The sequence below is a fragment of the Coloeus monedula genome (assembly GCF_965178545.1).
Source record: "Coloeus monedula genome assembly, chromosome: 5".
NCBI classification, from domain to species: Eukaryota; Metazoa; Chordata; class Aves; order Passeriformes; family Corvidae; genus Coloeus; species Coloeus monedula.
In genome coordinates, this window is record NC_138785.1 from 11635170 (window position 1) to 11652192 (window position 17023).

The following is a 17023-nucleotide window of genomic DNA, read 5'->3' on the forward strand; positions in this document are numbered from 1 at the left end:
TCCATAAACAACTAGAAGAATCTCCGAAGTGAACACCAAACAATATTTTAGGATAATCTAACTGCTTGCATGCTAGATTTGTCTAACCATGACAGGTGAAATCCAGGAGAACTATGGGCCTGCAATATATGTATGGCAGAAGTGACAGAAACACTTTCCATTAGAAGAGGTTTTTTAGGAAGCATTTTCCTTTTTAAATTTTTTTTTTTTTTTTGGTAGTTAATCAAATGTAGTCTTTAAATTCCCTTCTGCTCTATTAAGCATCCAAACACAGACTGTGGCACTAAATGGGAAACCAAATTTATCGGATAAGCTTTTTCCATTTGGCTGGTTTTAAAAACTAAGTGACCATAGAGTGCACATGGTAATTAATTACACACATTTCTCACTGTCTATACTGAATAATTAAAACATTCACAGAGAGCAAAGACAAAGCTCTACTCTCTGCACTCTCATTTGGATCAAGACATAACAAATCTAATTTGGGCTACTTAACAGATTGTTTACCTCATCAATATCTCAGTGAGAAATAAAAAGTACAAATCAGAGCAGAACAACTCAGAGCAGGGCAAGTTTTTGATTGGAATTCCACGAATCCAGTTCTTCTTTGGAGAACTCTGGCACACACAACCTGAAGTCAAAGGGCAAAGGGTCTCTTCAGCAAAAAGATCACAGGGAATCAAGGGTCATTTCTTGTCACAGAGTTGAAACCTAAGCATGGCCCGACATTTTCTTTTTCAACGGAAAAAAAACTTTCTAAAAATATAAAATAAAATATTGTACACTGCACTTGATATAGTAATATGTTTTCCTATTATATAAAATTTACTGTTAGGTTCTGAGTCCTCTTGAAGCACTCACCTTCCCTAAGTAGTCACTGAAGGAGGAAGAGGTGAATTTCAAGGACTCACTCACCCAACACTGGTGTCAAAATTTAGACACAATACAGATTTCTAATGGCTCTACCTTCCCATCATGCACTGACAGGAAAACTAAGCATTATTTCAGAATTCTTGCTTACTGCCTGCTACATTGACGTACACTGAGTCACTTCTCTAAATATTCCTTGCAAAGAGTGGCAGAGGTTTTCACTGTTTTCCCTGGAACATGCCTTCCTCCCAAGTGATTGGTCCAATAATATTTATTATAGGTTCCAGGGGAAAGGTGATTATAATTAAGGTTACACAATGCTTTCCTTTAAGAACCTACTCTCAGTTCATTTTGAATGGGAAAATTCCAGCTTACAATGTCATTTAAAGAAGAAAAAAAATACAGTTTTTTTCCCCCATTTTTTTGAGAGAATTACTAATACCTCCATGATGAAAAACAGGATTTGATACTCTGCACCAAGATAATAAAGATGTGAGAGATGCAACTATCAAAAGAGCCTGCTCCTGCAAGACTCTCAAATCTCTTCCTAAAAAAAGCCTTGTTAAAATTCAGCAAGTACATACTTTGAGGATTCAATTTATGCCAGGTCAAGGGGCTGGACAAGGCTTTTCCTTGCTTTTTCTTCCCCTGGCAGAGGATGACCGGTATAACATGAAGCCAAAGCCATAAGGCAGGGGACTGGCTCTGCTGTTCTCTCTGTGCTGTGACTGAGGCTAGTGCCCAAATTCTGAACAGGAGAAGAGGCAGCCACGTGTCACAGAGGAGAAAAGAAGGAAATATTCAAGCAAAAGTCTAGTGAAAAAGAGGAAGATGAGAAAGATCACGTGAGAGAGTTCTCCGGACTGTGACTGGGGTGCTGATCAGAGAGATGTCTGAAACCAGCACTTAGGAAGAATTTGGAGAAATGAGGTGATGAGGTGGAGAATGAAACTTCTGCAGTCAGCTGGAGAACATCCCCTTGCAAAACATGAACTCAAACATCTGACCCCAGTGAACCAGACAAAACGTGTAAGGCTATATCATAAAACAACTGCCAATTCTACTTACTTAGTTTGTCCACGTAGAAGTCTGAACCTCAGGACCTTCCAGAGTGCAAATAAAGTGTGCACGGGTTGCCTTTCTTTTATTTTTTTCCTTGGTTTAAGGCTTTAAAACCTGAGAATTGCTTTAAAGATACATTATAACGTTCAGTTCTATAAAATTGAGAAGTTGTATTAGAAAAGCCTAGATTTAACGTAGCCTTTTCAAGCTACTGTTTGATACTTTGCCCACAATGATTGTTTATAATCGTCCTCCTCCTTCCAGAAGGATGGTCAGAAACAGACCTTAATTCTAAAAGGCTCCTGCAAGGTGTCAATGGCATTGACTCTCATCACATCTTGTGGTCATCTCTCTCCATTTTGTTTTCTTTTCCTCTGCACCCTGTTGCTATTAAAAATCTCCAAACCAGTAATTCAGTTTTAGAAAACAAAATTGATGGTGGTTCAATGCACCAAAGCTGGACCTTACTGTTACTTAATGCCCAAGCTCCTGTCAGTACATCAGGTGATGCAAATCACTAAAGCTTTTACCTCAAAATATAGATGTTAAGTTTCTAAAGAGCCATAGAATAATGTAAAAATCTATGTTGGAAGTCAGGCTCTCCATTTTTAAGTTTTGTTTACACTGTGCTAATACTTTTAGAAGAAAAAAAAAAAAAGATGGAGAATGTCAGATGGGCTGGGAAAAAGGACTGGTTGGAGGAGAACTGTTGGGGTGGATCAGCCTGCTCTCAGGCTGAAACCATCAAACGTCAGTCAAACCAGGGCTATCCACTGGGTGGATTTCCCCACCCAGGACAGTGGATCGGAAGGCGGACCAGACGAGATAACTGAGGTCTAGGTTACCTCCCCCTGGGTGGCGCCCAATCCTAAATTACCTCCCCCTGTTCCAGAAAGTTCTCCCTTTTGTAGTTATTAATTGGTTCCCTGTTATGACTCCTGCCTCCCTGTTTTCCCCATTTGTTCTGAAAAATTGTATCCTCCCCTCTGCTTGTACCCCATTGGTTGTTTTCCCTTTCCCTGCCTTACTCCACCCCCCCATAAAGGGGGCTAGCTCGCGTCTTCTCGGCGCTTTTTGCTGGTCCCTGGTCTCTCGTGCGAATAAACCTGTTGGAACTCACACCAGAAGCACCTCCCGCCTTCTTTGCCTCCGGGCAGACGCCAGCCTGATCATCGGCTGCCCGACGTGCTTCCTCTGAGGAGGAGCCAGCGCACGCACCCATCTCACACTGATTCCACTGAGCCGTCCAGCGAGGACGCTGTGGAGGCCAACGCTGCGTCCCCTCTGCCCGAGGGCACGCCGGGGCTTGTGCTGACAAGCCCCCGGTTGCGTTAGAGAACTTGTGCCTCCTCTTCTGTGTAACCCCTCATGTGCTGCAGCTCTTGCCACAAGCTCACAGGGGCAGGGTGAAAGCTGGGAGATGGGAGAATGGCAGAGGGAGATAGGCACATGGATCATCCCTGTCTCTAATCCTTTTGTCCCTTTGTTCCTGCTTCCTAGTCCATTTGGCAATTACAGCTCTGGTGTTTGGTACAGGCTCTTCCCTGGCCAAGTCTAGCTCAGCACCCAGAATATCTGAAAATCCCTGATTAAAGAGGTATTACAGCTTTTTCTCCTCAATTCACACATCTTTAAAAAATGCTGTCCTCTAACAGCTCTTTAAAAAAGGAAATATTTTCTTCATAATTGGCTCATCAAAAGCCCAATACCTCTTGCCCAGATCATTTTCTTGGAACTTGTGCTTCAATGAGATTTTTGATAGGCAGTTTATCTAAAATACCCTGAAATATCTTTAACTGCTATTCCAAGTGGATACAGTGTGTCCCATATGGAGTCAAATTTTGTATTCAATGTCAGAAATATGTGACAGGTGGTGTACCCTGCTAAGAATGAGGATAAGCCTGACAGCATGGAATATTCACCACAGACAGTGGATTTGTCATTTCCTTTGTTTATTGCTACTTTTGAGGCTTTATTGAAAACATGCTCAATGACAGGAGATTCTGAGGTTGTTCACTACCCACAGCCTCCAAAAGGGATCCTGTCACTGAAACAATAAAGCTAAATAGGTTCAGAAAAGAAATAAATTTTAAGAAAGGAAAAAAAAAATCAAAATTTTTTTATAGAACTGCTTCATTATGCACTGCCCAGCAGGGTCCATCCTCCCTTAACAGTGGCCAGCTCTAAAGACAAGAAATAGAATCATGTGACAGATACTGCAATGAACTCAGGTAAATCAGTTTTGTGCCCCTACTGTCTCTTGGAATAGAGTTAACATTGAATGATAGGAAATATTCATGTATTGGTGAAGGGAAAAATAAGAATATTGATGCCTATAAAAAATGACTTGGAAGTGGCAGCGGCATTATAAACAGTAATATGATGTGAATTACAAGCAATTGATACAGGGGAGATGATATATTGATTTTCCTCATTCTACACTATGCATGTCACTAAGATCAATGGAATTCACATACCTATATCAAGGAAATTATAATATGTGGAATTACTTATAGAATGGCTGCTTCAGGTTCACACTAATTGCAGCATCATAATGGGCCAACTTATGACTGAGGACAAAGCCATCTATTACATATTGTAAATGATAAATCTTGCATTCCCATCATTGCTTCATTCACCACATTTTTCATAAGTGAAAGGAAGATATAACAGAAGGATTCTTGTATGGCCTTTTTTTTTTTTAATAAAGAATCAATAAACATTTTATAGTTTATCACTAAAAGACAACGGTTCCACTTACAAACGAAGTCATTAAAAACTGGCTACTGGCAGTATTTTCCAAAACAGGGTTACACAATGTACACCAAAGCAAAGATGCTGAAACTTCAGGAATCACTTCTGGATTGCTCAAAATTCTGGGGACCCCAAAGAAGCTGAAAAGCAGCAGCACACAGAAGTTCAGCATCTCCAAACTTCCAACGGCAAGAAAGCAGGGATCTGTAAGCACATGCTTCCCTTTTCCAACAGTCAGCAAAGCTGTGTCAGCACTGGCGGGAAAAGTAAAAGCCTTACAGCTACACAGACACCTTTATAATTTTCATATCTCAAAATGATGGCATTTCCAATAAAGGCTGCTTTTGAATCACCATTTACTTCTACAGCTCACTTAGTTTCACAGCAGTCTCTATCTCCTACTGTTAACTCTTGAAAGAAGCCTTTCAAAGATCAATCCAATCTGTTAGGATTCTGGATGTTAAAATTGAATTTTTCATGTCTACTTGTTCTTTTGAAAGGCTTAAAAGCAATTTATGGCAATCAGCACAAAGGGATTTGATTGACAAAGTTTAACAAAGTGATCTAGAGAAGATTCATTGAGGAAAAACTGCTAAAACTGTAAATTCAATGGCAAATAGTTTTTCTCTGCCTGCCCTTGAAACAAAATAGGTTCTTTTAGATGTGAAAATAATTCTAAAAGCTTCTAAAAGTACCTAATGAAAAGTTTAGAAATGCATAGCTTTATCTTTCAAATCTGCAAAAGTAATCAAATAAAATGAAACTACAAAAGGACAAGTACCACAATGGCTACCAAACAAGTCTGTTGACCTCATTCAAAACAAACCTCAAAAACACAGTTGCCAAACTTCCCTCAGGTGAAATACAGGACATTAGCTGAAACACCTGAGGAAATTAAGGGGTTTTTCTCCTCTCCTTTGCCTATTTGCTCTTTCCTTCCCAGTTTGTTGTCTCAAATTGCCTTTCTCTGCCATTCTGCTTTCCCTGTCTACCGACAGGAGCAGTGCTCAGCTGGAGGGTCCCTGCCAGGCCACCCAGGCAGCAGTGCTGTGTCCCTTCCAACACTGCTCCAGAGGCACTCCAGCAGTGGGCAGTAGTCCCTGCTGAATGTGTGTGGCACCAAAGATACAACCCCCCTCCCCCCACCAAGATAGATCTTAAACTGCCAGGCCGACTCCCATTGGGAGCACTGTGGAGTGAAGTACTGTGCTCCCATTTGACATTTTTACTCTTCTGTTCTGAATTTTTGGGCTTGCATTGACCAACTCATGAGGGGAAAAAGAGCAATTTGGGAGGGAAAAAGAGTAATCTGGCTGCTTTTCTTTTTTTTATATTTTATTTTTAAACCTCCAGTTACATGGACAGTGTTACACTGAAAACAACTAGCAGAGTTAAAATATTAATTAATTAATTAATTTATCCTCATGGTGCAAATTATCTTGTATGCTACTGCCACTACTTGCAAGGTCTTTGCTTTAATACTTATGCAATCCTACCACCCGAGTAAAAATTATTGCCTCCCATCAAACACACCTTTCACCTACTTTAGTTCACGTTTGAAATTCATTTACAGGGTAGGAGCAGGATAAAGCTTTTCTCTGTTTGAAACTACAGCATAACCAATAGATTTTACATTTTTGCAATGGTGCTTCAACCTCATACATCCATCTGCTAATTTAATTTTTAAGTATTATTCAGATTTTTTTGTCTTTAGACCGTTCTTTTGTGACTTCAAATTACTGTTATCTGCAAATATAACGAATGTGTTAATCTTCTCAATTTTCAAATCAGTCACATGATATAAACCCACTCAAAATCATTCACATTTTGATCTACAAAAACCTACTAGATTTTTGTACTTGCAAGTTAGGGGTTTTTTAAATTATATTTATGTCTGTGAAAATTTTCCAATCCACTACTCAATGCTATTCTAACATTATGATGTTTTTATATAATTAATTAGTTTTCCTGGTAACTTACTGTAGCTTACACACTTTTATGTTTATTGGAGACATAACAGAAAAAAAAAGCATTTGAAATGCCAACACAAATGAAATTTAACACAGAAAACTCAGAATTCATTAATGATAAAAAATGTAGTTATGAAAGACTGCGCACAAGTCATTCACTCACTGAATTACTGCAGAGACTGAGGGATTTATGCAAGGTAACAACACATACAAAACAATACAGCTCAGTTCAACACACCACATTTCACTGCATTAGCAGCACCTTGTGAACCAAACCTACAACTGAGCCATCTCTGGCCATTTACTCTTTATAAAATTACCTTTTTTCCTTTAGAACAGCTACCTTTGCCAAAGGACAAAAGGACATGTGGGTAAGCCTACAGTATTAATCGAGACATTAAACACCTAATAATAATAATAAATATGAATGGCAATAACAAATATGAAGGTCCAGAATTACCCATTACAGACTGTAAACATGATTGTTTACTTAGTATGATCTGTGCAAATCCACCATACAAACAATTTGTGTTTCACTAAAGTCCAAGAAAGATATGATTCAGTTACTTCTGTGCAGGCTGACCAAAAGATTTTCTATCAGTTTTACAGTGACCTTTGTTCTATGTTATTCTAGTGTTGTGGATACGTTTTTAAATACGCCTATAGAAAATATGATTAAAACTGTTATGATATGATTAAAATCATATGATTAAGCTCATTAAAACCAATGATGAAAGTTTCTTTGGACAATCTAGCATCTGGATTCATTTTATGATCAAAACTTGTTTGCTCAATAAAGTTTTTTATTCATCAAAGACTCAGGTAATGAGAAATCTTTACATCTTTTAATTACACATTCCTGATAACATCAGCCTCAATTTTCTGTTTAGAATAAAACATCATTTAATTAACTTTTTTTTAAAGCGCAGTAATGACTTTATCAGATATTAATGGCAACCGCCAACAGTCCAAACTTAGTTGGATGTTTCTTTTCAATAACACAAACTAGGAAGAATTGCCACCTGTAACATATGCTTCTTTTGCTTTCACAGTATTTGTATAAATGTTATACAAATTATTTAATGACTGTGTAAATGTTTTTAAAAAATACCCTCAAAACTGAAAAAACTTTTTTTAAAACCACTGCTGTTCAGACTGCTGCTCAGATTCTACAGTCAGTGAGCTGACACTCTGAAGGTTTCACATCTCTATCTCAGAAACTGTTAATTACTGATAAAACACACAGCTGCAAAGACCCTGCACTCTGGAGGTGACTTACCAGTGGTCAGGCTGCTGCTCAGACTGTGCTCAGCCAGGCCCGGGCTCTGCTGGGCATTTACAACCAGCTTTAGACCTTCTGTGCTGGTGGTCCTGGCCTAGCTCAAAGGGCACTTTGGAGCACTCCACCTACCTCCTCATGCAATCCAGCGCCCGAATGAAGAAGTCTTTGTGCAGCTGGTGCTCATCCCTCAGGATGGAGCACTGCTCCAGTGTCACCGACATGGATGTCCTGTCTTTGGCACTTTTGCAGCAGGTGAAGCGCACTCCGTTCAGCTTCCGGCAAATCTGAAACACAGTCAGGCCCCACAGGTTGGCCCTTCTCACACCAGGCAGGCTGTGCAGCCCCTACAACTCTGCAAGCCCAGAAAGTGCATACAGAAAGCTACAGTATTTCTCAAGAAGCAAGCACCTATTAAAAGTTAGTACCGGTACATGCAGTTCCTGAACTTGAAATAGGACTTCTGTTAGCCTAGGCTATAAAAAAAACCAGTTCCTTCACTTAATCTAGTGACCACCCTGCTCAATGAAAGCTTAATTGTCTGAACACCTAATGAATAAAGAAAAACCTTGATAAGTCTTAACTCACGAACATGAATGCAGCAGACTAGCTTCTTGTGAACATATGGATTCAGACACATCTGAACTTAAATAGTTTTTATTTTCAACAGGAAAACTGTTCAATGTGTGCCTCACAATTAATAAAGTTTGACACAAATGACTGCCATGGATTGTCTACTTTTACTTACTCTTTGAAAAATTTATAAGGAATAAGAGAAACATGACATTTTTGAGGATAATTTCTCCCCTTAAGAATAATCTGTGGTTGTACCAGTTCATTAGTTTATACTTCGGTTTCAAACAATATTTGACTAGAAAAAGAAAAATTTGAAGGAGAAATGCCATGCCCAAGTTTGCATCTACCTTTCACCACATATAATTTGTCCTGAGAAAAGGTAATACTTTGCCTATCCCTGGAGAATCATAGGCATATCAGTATGAAACCCCAAAATGTTTATGAGAAACATAAACAAGGCAAGGCAATAAATTAGAGCAGCAATCATCCAAAGGAACTTCCCACATTGGCTATCATGGGAGAGCTTGTAGGATGAAACTGGAACATGATCTCCATAGTGCCACTTCAGCAAATAAGCATTTCTCCATCTGTTAAGTGCATTTTCAGTAATTCTATTAAAATCAATGTCCCAGAAAATACTTAGTCTTTAAGGCCTTTGTGATACCATGGTGAGGACAATCTCAAAAGTTCAATTCAGGGAATCAATTAAGGGAATCATACGTAGAACCTGAAGAGGTACAGAGTAGTGAAGGAGAACCTATGAGTGTTTCTTCCATCCTGTAATTCAAAATTTTAAAAGTGAAATCTGTTTAAAAATTTGCACAGTTGCACTGGGATTTAAATAAAGTACTATACGATAATTTTCTTAAATAATGCTGTGAAAGAAGGGTTTAATTGAAGAGATTAATTCTCTTTACAATAGTGTCTTTGGAAGTCCATGAGTCATGGGGGCTATTCAATGTGAATGAGTCATTAAAAAAATTTAAAAAATAAAAAACCGTAAAAAAATAAAGTCATAGAAAATCCCAGGCAATTACTCTGGATGAGTGATTGGCTCTGATGTAGCGAGGACACAGGAGGAGAAGAAATAGACCTAACTTCTATTAGATTTATTCTTAACAGTCCTGTTATATCAGGGATTGCATGTAGGTCCAGATACATACGTGGAATCTCATACACCTACTGCAATAAAAAAGTGATATTGCACAGCTACTGCACTGACAAAGTTATATTCTTACATCCTTTTCAAAAAATAAATGGAACATAACACAACACAACAGTGTGTAGATCAATGGAACCAGAAATACACATTTGAGAAAGTTAAAGTAAGGGAACCTAAAGAGAAATAGAATTCAGTGAAGGGAAAACCTGAAGCATTTTGTTATATCCAAAGAATGCTTTTTACCCATGAAATTATTTTCAGGAAACCCTGAAGAGATGGTAAAATACAACTTTCTGTACCCAAAGATTTTGCACATTCTGGCATATTCTTTGTAACTCATTTTATACTGTACCTTTTACTTTTTTAAAAGCAATGTTTCATAGTAATTGCAGGACTGGTACTGCAAGAAAACCTTACATTTTTACTTACAAAGAATTTATACTGCAATAGCATGTGATAATATTTATTGACCACATGGCAAAATGTTATTAGTAATGTGAAAGTTACAGCAGTGTTATTAATACAAAGACATAGTTCAAAGACATAGTTAAGATTGTCTTTTCCCCAGTGTTAATAAAAAGTCATGGAATGTGTTATTAATAATTTTTTATCAAATATTTATTTGCCGTGAAGGGTATATACATTTGAAAGTCTCCCAAAACACAAAGCCTTGCTTCACTTTCAGCAGATACCAAAAACTCCCTGCTGGTATAAGACGGCAGAGATACCAAGGGTACTTTTCTAAATATAAGACAACTGCCTGGCTGAATTTCACATTCCTGAAAAGGCTGAGCTCTTTATAAACATCTAGGAGTTCTTTTCCTGGCCTTTTTTTTTAATATGTATGCGCAAACCCCATAGAATTGGGAAACAGAAAGGAATTATGGGAAAAAAGCAAAGTAAGTATTAATCATTGTTAGATAAACAATTTTCTTTGTGTTCTCCCTGTGTCTGATTGTCTGTCCTTTGCATCTCTTTTGCAACAGTTATTTGTGAAATTAATTTAATTACAGAAAATCAAAAGTTGAATGTAGTAATAGTAAAAAAAAGCCAGAGCAAGCAATCATGTCCCACATCATACCTCAAGGACATGACAAAAAAGAAATTATTTGGAGTAATTTTATATTATCAAAGAATGGATATGAATCAAATCTCTTGAAATCTGGCAGGTTCTACCAGTTTAAAAAGTGCAAAAAAGAAATTATCTGCAATTTAAGTGGAGGAAGAAGAGATGCATTTATGAGTGGAATGAGTGACTATGAGAATGGGTATGTTAGAAAATGATTTCAGCACATCTGCCTACTTTAACCAGTGAGTTCTCCAATCATATCCTTAAAATCCATTGCACTTACAATATCAGCAGGCTTATGAAAATTAGTTCATCATTAGTTCATCAATTTCTTTGGAACAAGAGAGCTTACCGTCGCAGCCAGCCACATGATTTCTACATTCTTTCTCTTTTTGGCCTGGATATTTTGATGAAGACTTCCTAGCAATCCCTTTAAATCATTTTGTTCTTGAAAATGGGGCAGACCTGGAAAAAAAGGATTATAAAGTTGCTCATTATGATAAGGTTGGTGATATGGTTGTCCTGACTAAAGAATGCTCATGGTGAAGAACAGGTCTATTATATACAGCCTTGTTTGGGAACACAGGATGGAAATTACCAGCTAAATATTTAAGGAATAAGCAAACCTTATGTCTGAGTATTGGGTTGTCCTTCCTAAGATGCTCATGTGGAAAATTAAAGTGTCTTCAACCTTTATCTTATAAATGGATGGTGAAAAACAAAATCAAATCTCTGCTGTAGTTCTGTTCATCAGCTATTACAGACATTCAATGGAAATCAGAAAAAAAACCCTGAATGTATTACAACCTGCTCTTTGATGGGATGATTTATTTTATTTTAAAGTAAAAAATTTTGGTTTTGTTTTCAAATTGAAACATCTCATTTTTGTTTTGAAATGTGCCTTAATTTTGTATATAATGTAACATAAGGTTAAACAGCACTAAGTATCCCCTCTGAAGTTTAGCAAAGTGTATTTCTCAGTCTGAAATTAAATGGGACTTTATTTTGAAGTAGAAAATAATTTCAGGTTTAGTTAAGATCAAAAATTTTACCTGTTTGTTCTGGGTATGGCATCTAAGATGAAGTTTAATTTGTCTTACATCTCTAGCAAAAATTCAAGAGTAGGTGATTTAATTTCCTCCTCTGTTTCATATGTATATATAGGAGGGTTTTTTCTAATGTAACTTTTATCTTTGTTATAAACATATATTATAGTATTGGCTTCTCGCAAAGTATTAAAGTAGATATTATATAATGTTAGAAATGCTTTTTGCTGTGTGGATGTAGTTTTCTCTCGTTTTAGCAAGAATGTTAGCAAGTGTGAGCAAGTAAGATAACCTCCAAGCGAACAGAGGATGAGGCCCAAGGAGCTGCTAATCAACACTTTGTCCGGAGAACAAAAGGGCCCAAAGGCTACTCCACCCGGAGAACGGGCGGCCAGGAGGGTCCGAGAGCCACTATCACCGCTCTGCCCGGGGGACAAAGAGGCCCAAAGCTGCAATCAGCCCTGACTGTCTGGAGAATTAAGAGATCCACCCTACCACCGACTCTTACCTAGCGGGCCCAACCCCAAGAATCAAAAGAAATAAAACCACAAGGCCGAAGACTACACATGCTCTAAAAAGGCGGACCCAAGGAATGGCCATGCAGATCAATTCCTGGAAAAGTCTTAATATGAATAAAGAACAGACAGTAAAAATGGTATAAAAAGGACTCACCTCGAGCATCAGGTGTGCTCTTGGCAGAACGCCAAGGCACCCGGCCGTTATCCCTTTGCTTTATTTTATGTGTCTCTTATTGTTTTTATATTAAACTCTTTAAATTCTAACAGGAGAGTGAACCTCGTTTTTCACAATTGGGGCCTCGCCCGGGATCTACACCTCGCCTCCGAAAAGCGTGGGAGGATTCAAGAAGCGAGGGTAAGGCGCCCCCTGCCCAAACTGGCAGGACCCTTGCTTGGCATCCTCTGGCGCGGTTTGGTGGCAGCAGGGCAACACCCGGAGGACAAGAAAGACACAAAAATAAAGCAAATGAAAGAGAGCGCTCTCGACAAATATCCCACAGACACTGGAAAAGCAACAGGACTGGTAAGTATTGTCCAAACAAAAAGGGGGTGGTTACGGGAGATGAGTGTGTGTGAATGAGACGCAGACTGGTTGTCCCAGATCTGCGAAGCGAGTGTGGCAGTCTCTGAGTGCTGCGGTTCCGTCTTGTTCGCGAGAACAGCGGCCAGCGAGGAGACGAAGCGAGAGATAAGAGGAGTGAAAGAATCTCACGGGGGTGACTGGGACAGGGTCCCAAGGAAGGGGTTGCAAAGTGGGAGCTACACCCCCCATATGCTGGGTTGAGGAAAACTCCCAAGAGCACCCAGGGTCTAAAAGTACCCCAAGAGAAGTTGGGGTTGGATGCTAGCAGTGCTGGGTTGAGGAAAACTCCAAGAGCACCCAGGGTCTAAAAGTACCCCAAGAGGAATTGGGGTTGGATGCTAACAGTGCTGGGTTGAGGGAAATCCAAGAGCACCCAGAATCCTAAGGATTATTTCATACCCATGGGTGGATACTAACGAGTGACTTGAAAGAGGTACCTTATTATTCTGTTGTAAGAATGAGTGAGTGAATAAATATTAAAAAGGAGTGAATGTGTGAATGACTGTGTAATTAGAAGTTAACTTTGTTTTTGGAGAGGTGGGCTGTAATAAATTTTTTTTGGTTTTTGTACCGTGAAAGGGTGGGTAGTACTTTACAGCAGTGAAGATTGGTGTTTTAAAGGAATGAATTAGTATTTCAAAGGGGCGGATAAATTGGTATTTTGAGTAAGTTGGAATAGAGAACTCCTGGAAAAATGGGGCAGCTACCTGGTAAACTAAGTTCAAGAGTGCCAGAGGAGATACCCCAAGACAGTCCCCTTGGGGTCAAACTCGCGAACTGGGAAACTGATCCTTCCACAAAAGGAAAAGATAAAGTAAAAATGATTCAATTCTGCATGAAAGAGTGGGTAAAAAAGGAAATCAGATCTGATCATGTGTACTGGCCAAAATATGGGTCTGATGAGGCATGGATTTGCCAGGCTCTAAATGTATTTGTAAATTCAAAAGAGCCATCTCACCCTGAGGAGGGAGAAAATGCTTCTTGCTGGACAGGAATTACAAAACCTCTGGGAACCAAAGTCTTTAAAATATCAGAAACCCCAGAGGAAAAGCAAACAGAAGAGAAAAAAGGGTGGGACCCTTTAGAAGTATTGCCCCCGCCGCCAGCACCAGGAGTTGCACCGCCCCTCCCCCCGGCTCCGGGGCTTCCCCCGCTGCCAGGATCAGGAGCTGCACCCCCCCTCCCAGCTCTGGGGCTTCCCCCGCTGCCAGGATCAGGAGCTGTACCCCCCCTCCCAGCTCGGGGCTTCCCCCGCCGCCAGGATCAGGAGCTGCCCTCCTCCCCCCGGCTCCGGGGGCCCTTCCCCCGGCAGCCCTCCCGCCCCAATGGAGCGGGGGGGGAGCCCTGCCCCCGCCCATGCCGGGGATCCCACCCTTCCCGGGAATCTCGGGAATCCCAGCAGCCTCAATTGAATCAAGAGGAACGTCACACGTCCCGGCCTCAGCCCCCACCTCTCCTGCCTTGAGAAACCCGGCTTTAGTGCCGGTCCCCGCCTCCTGTGCTCCGGAGTATTTGGCTTCACTGCCACACCACACCCCCACCCTCTGCACCGCAGAATATTCGGCTTCAGCGCCAGACTCTAAATCTGCCCCTCTTCCCCAGGGGAGTTTGGTGCTTTCTTCCCAAATAAACCCTCTTCTTAATGAAGGAGCACCATACCAGAATACAAGAGGTGCGATTAAGGCTCAGAGGCAGCCCAACAATCCCTCCATTGCTAAACAAACAGAGGGAAGCCGAGAAATTCATTTATTTCCATTAAGAGAAGTACCTATGGGAGGAGGGGGAACCGGCTTTGTGAATGCTCCTCTAACCTCTACAGAGGTTAGGAATTTCAAAAAGGAAATTAAAGGATTATTAGAAGACCCCATAGGTACAGCTGAACAGTTGGACCAGTTCCGAGGTCCCAACATTTTCACTTGGGAAGAAATGCAATCAATAATGAAAATAATATTCTCCCAAGAAGAAAGAGAAATGATTAGAATTGCTGGCATAAAAATTTGGGAAAGAGAAAACCAACAAGGTCCACCCGGGGATCAGAAAATGCCCATTACACCTCCTAACTGGAACCAAAATGATGAAGCTGGGAGGGGACATATGAATGATTATCGTAACTTGATAATCAAGGGAATAAAGGAAGGGGTACCTCGAGGACAAAATGTCAGAAAGGCCTTTGAGGGGCAGCAAGGGAAGGAAAAAACCCTGACTGAGTGGCTGGAGAGGCTCCGAAAGAATATGAAACAATACTCTGGGATAGACCCAGAGTCCCTAGCAGGGCAAGCCCTGCTAGGAGTTAACTTTGTCACACATGCCTGGCCAGATATTAGGAAAAAATTGGAAAAAATAGAAGACTGGCATGAGAAGCCATTACAAGACCTAGTAAGGGAAGCTCAAAAAATATATGTCCGGAGGGATGAAGAAAAAGCCAAAGTGGAAGCAAAGATCATGATAGCCACTATGCGAGAGAGTACCTTCCAAAAAAATCTAAATCAAAAGCCCTCAGGTAACACTCCTAAACGTTCAAGATTCAGAAATGGTGGAAGGGAGAAAAATAAAACCTCAGCACAATCAAGTTTCTAAGAACAACCCAGGGATGCCTGTTTTTATTGCAAGGAAGAAGGGCATTATAAAAGGGAATGCCCCCACCTGAGGAGGGATCTGAAAATATTTCAAGAGACACACACAGAAGAGAAATAGGGAAGTCATGGGCTCTATTTTTTGGGGGATAAATACCATCTGGAGCCTGTGATAACTTTAAAAGTAGGCCCCCAAGAGGAAGTATTAGAATTTATAGTTGACACTGGGGCAGAAAGGACTTGTGTGATGAATATTCCAAAAGGGTGTGATGTAAGTAGTGATATGGTAAAAGTAACGAGAGCAAAGGGGGAAGGATTTAAGGTCCCTGTCATTAAAGATGTGGTTATCGAAGGGGAAACAAAAATAGGGATAGGGGATGTTTTGTTAGTTCCTGGGGCTGGCGGCAATTTATTAGGAAGGGATTTACAAATCCAGCTGGGGACTGGGGTCTTACCAGAAGAAGGGAGAATGACGGCCAAAGTGTTAAAACTTAGCCAAAAAGATGAAAGAAAAATTAACAGAGAAGTTTGGGCTGGGGAAGGGAATAGGGGTGGACTAGATATTGACCCCATAAGGGTCACAATTGACAAAGAAGAATGTCCCATTCGTGTACGTCAGTACCCTATATCTTTAGAAGGGAGAAAAGGCTTAAAACCAGTAATAGAAGAATTAATAAAGGATGGGACACTAGAACTTTGTAAATCCCCTCATAATACCCCTATTCTCCCAGTGAAGAAATCTGATGGAAATTATAGATTAGTGCAAGATTTAAGTGAAGTAAACAAAAGAACACGGGCCTGCTACCCTATGGTTCCTAATCCCTACACTCTTTTAAGTAAAATTCCACCTCAACATCAGTAGTTTAGTGTGGTAGATCTTAAAGATGCCTTTTGGGCCTGCCCACTGGCAGAGGAAAGCCGAGATATTTTTGCCTTTGAATGGGAAGATCCAAACACAGGGAAAAAGAACCAATTGAGGTGGACTAAACTGCCACAGAGGTATTGTGAGGCCCCAAATTTATTTGGGCAAGCCTTGGGAGAAATATTACAAACCTTCCCCACTCCCCCAGGAATACAAATTATCCAATATGTAGATGATCTTCTAATATCAGGGGAAGATGAAATTAAAGTTAAAGAAGCTACTATAAAGCTTCTAAATTTTCTTAGGGAAAAGGGACTAAGGGCATCAAAAAAGAAATTACAGTTTGTGGAATCAGAAGTAAAATGTCTTGGCCACCTGATAAGCAAAGGTAGCCAAAAACTAAGCCCTGAAAGAATTACAGGGATTTTTATCCCTCCCTCCTCCCTCTTCAAAAAAGGAGGTTAGGAGACTGCTGGGGCTACTGGGATATTGCAGACTATGGATTGAGGGATATACACAAGCAGTAAAATTTTTATATGAAAAATTAACAGGGAGAGACAATATACAATGGACCAAAGATGATGATAATAAATTAGAAAAATTGAAGTTGAAACTAGCCTCGGTACCAGCCCTAAGCTTACCCTCACTAGAAAAACCCTTTCATTTATATGTGAATGCAGAAAATAGAGTAGCTCATGG

At 40.0% G+C, this 17023-nt stretch overlaps 1 protein-coding gene across 5 annotated transcripts in view; it reads right to left on the minus strand.

The window, feature by feature from the left end:
- INPP4B (inositol polyphosphate-4-phosphatase type II B) overlaps window positions 1-17023 on the minus strand; it is a 337675-nt gene that overhangs the window by 25358 nt on the left and 295294 nt on the right. For all 5 annotated transcript variants that reach the window (XM_082281863.1, XM_082281864.1, XM_082281862.1 and 2 more), the window contains 2 exons: window positions 11095-11207; window positions 8068-8222 (listed from right to left, as the gene is read on the minus strand). In XM_082281863.1, the coding sequence (XP_082137989.1) occupies window positions 8068-8222; window positions 11095-11207 (268 nt within the window). The remainder of the gene's footprint in view (window positions 1-8067; window positions 8223-11094; window positions 11208-17023) is intronic.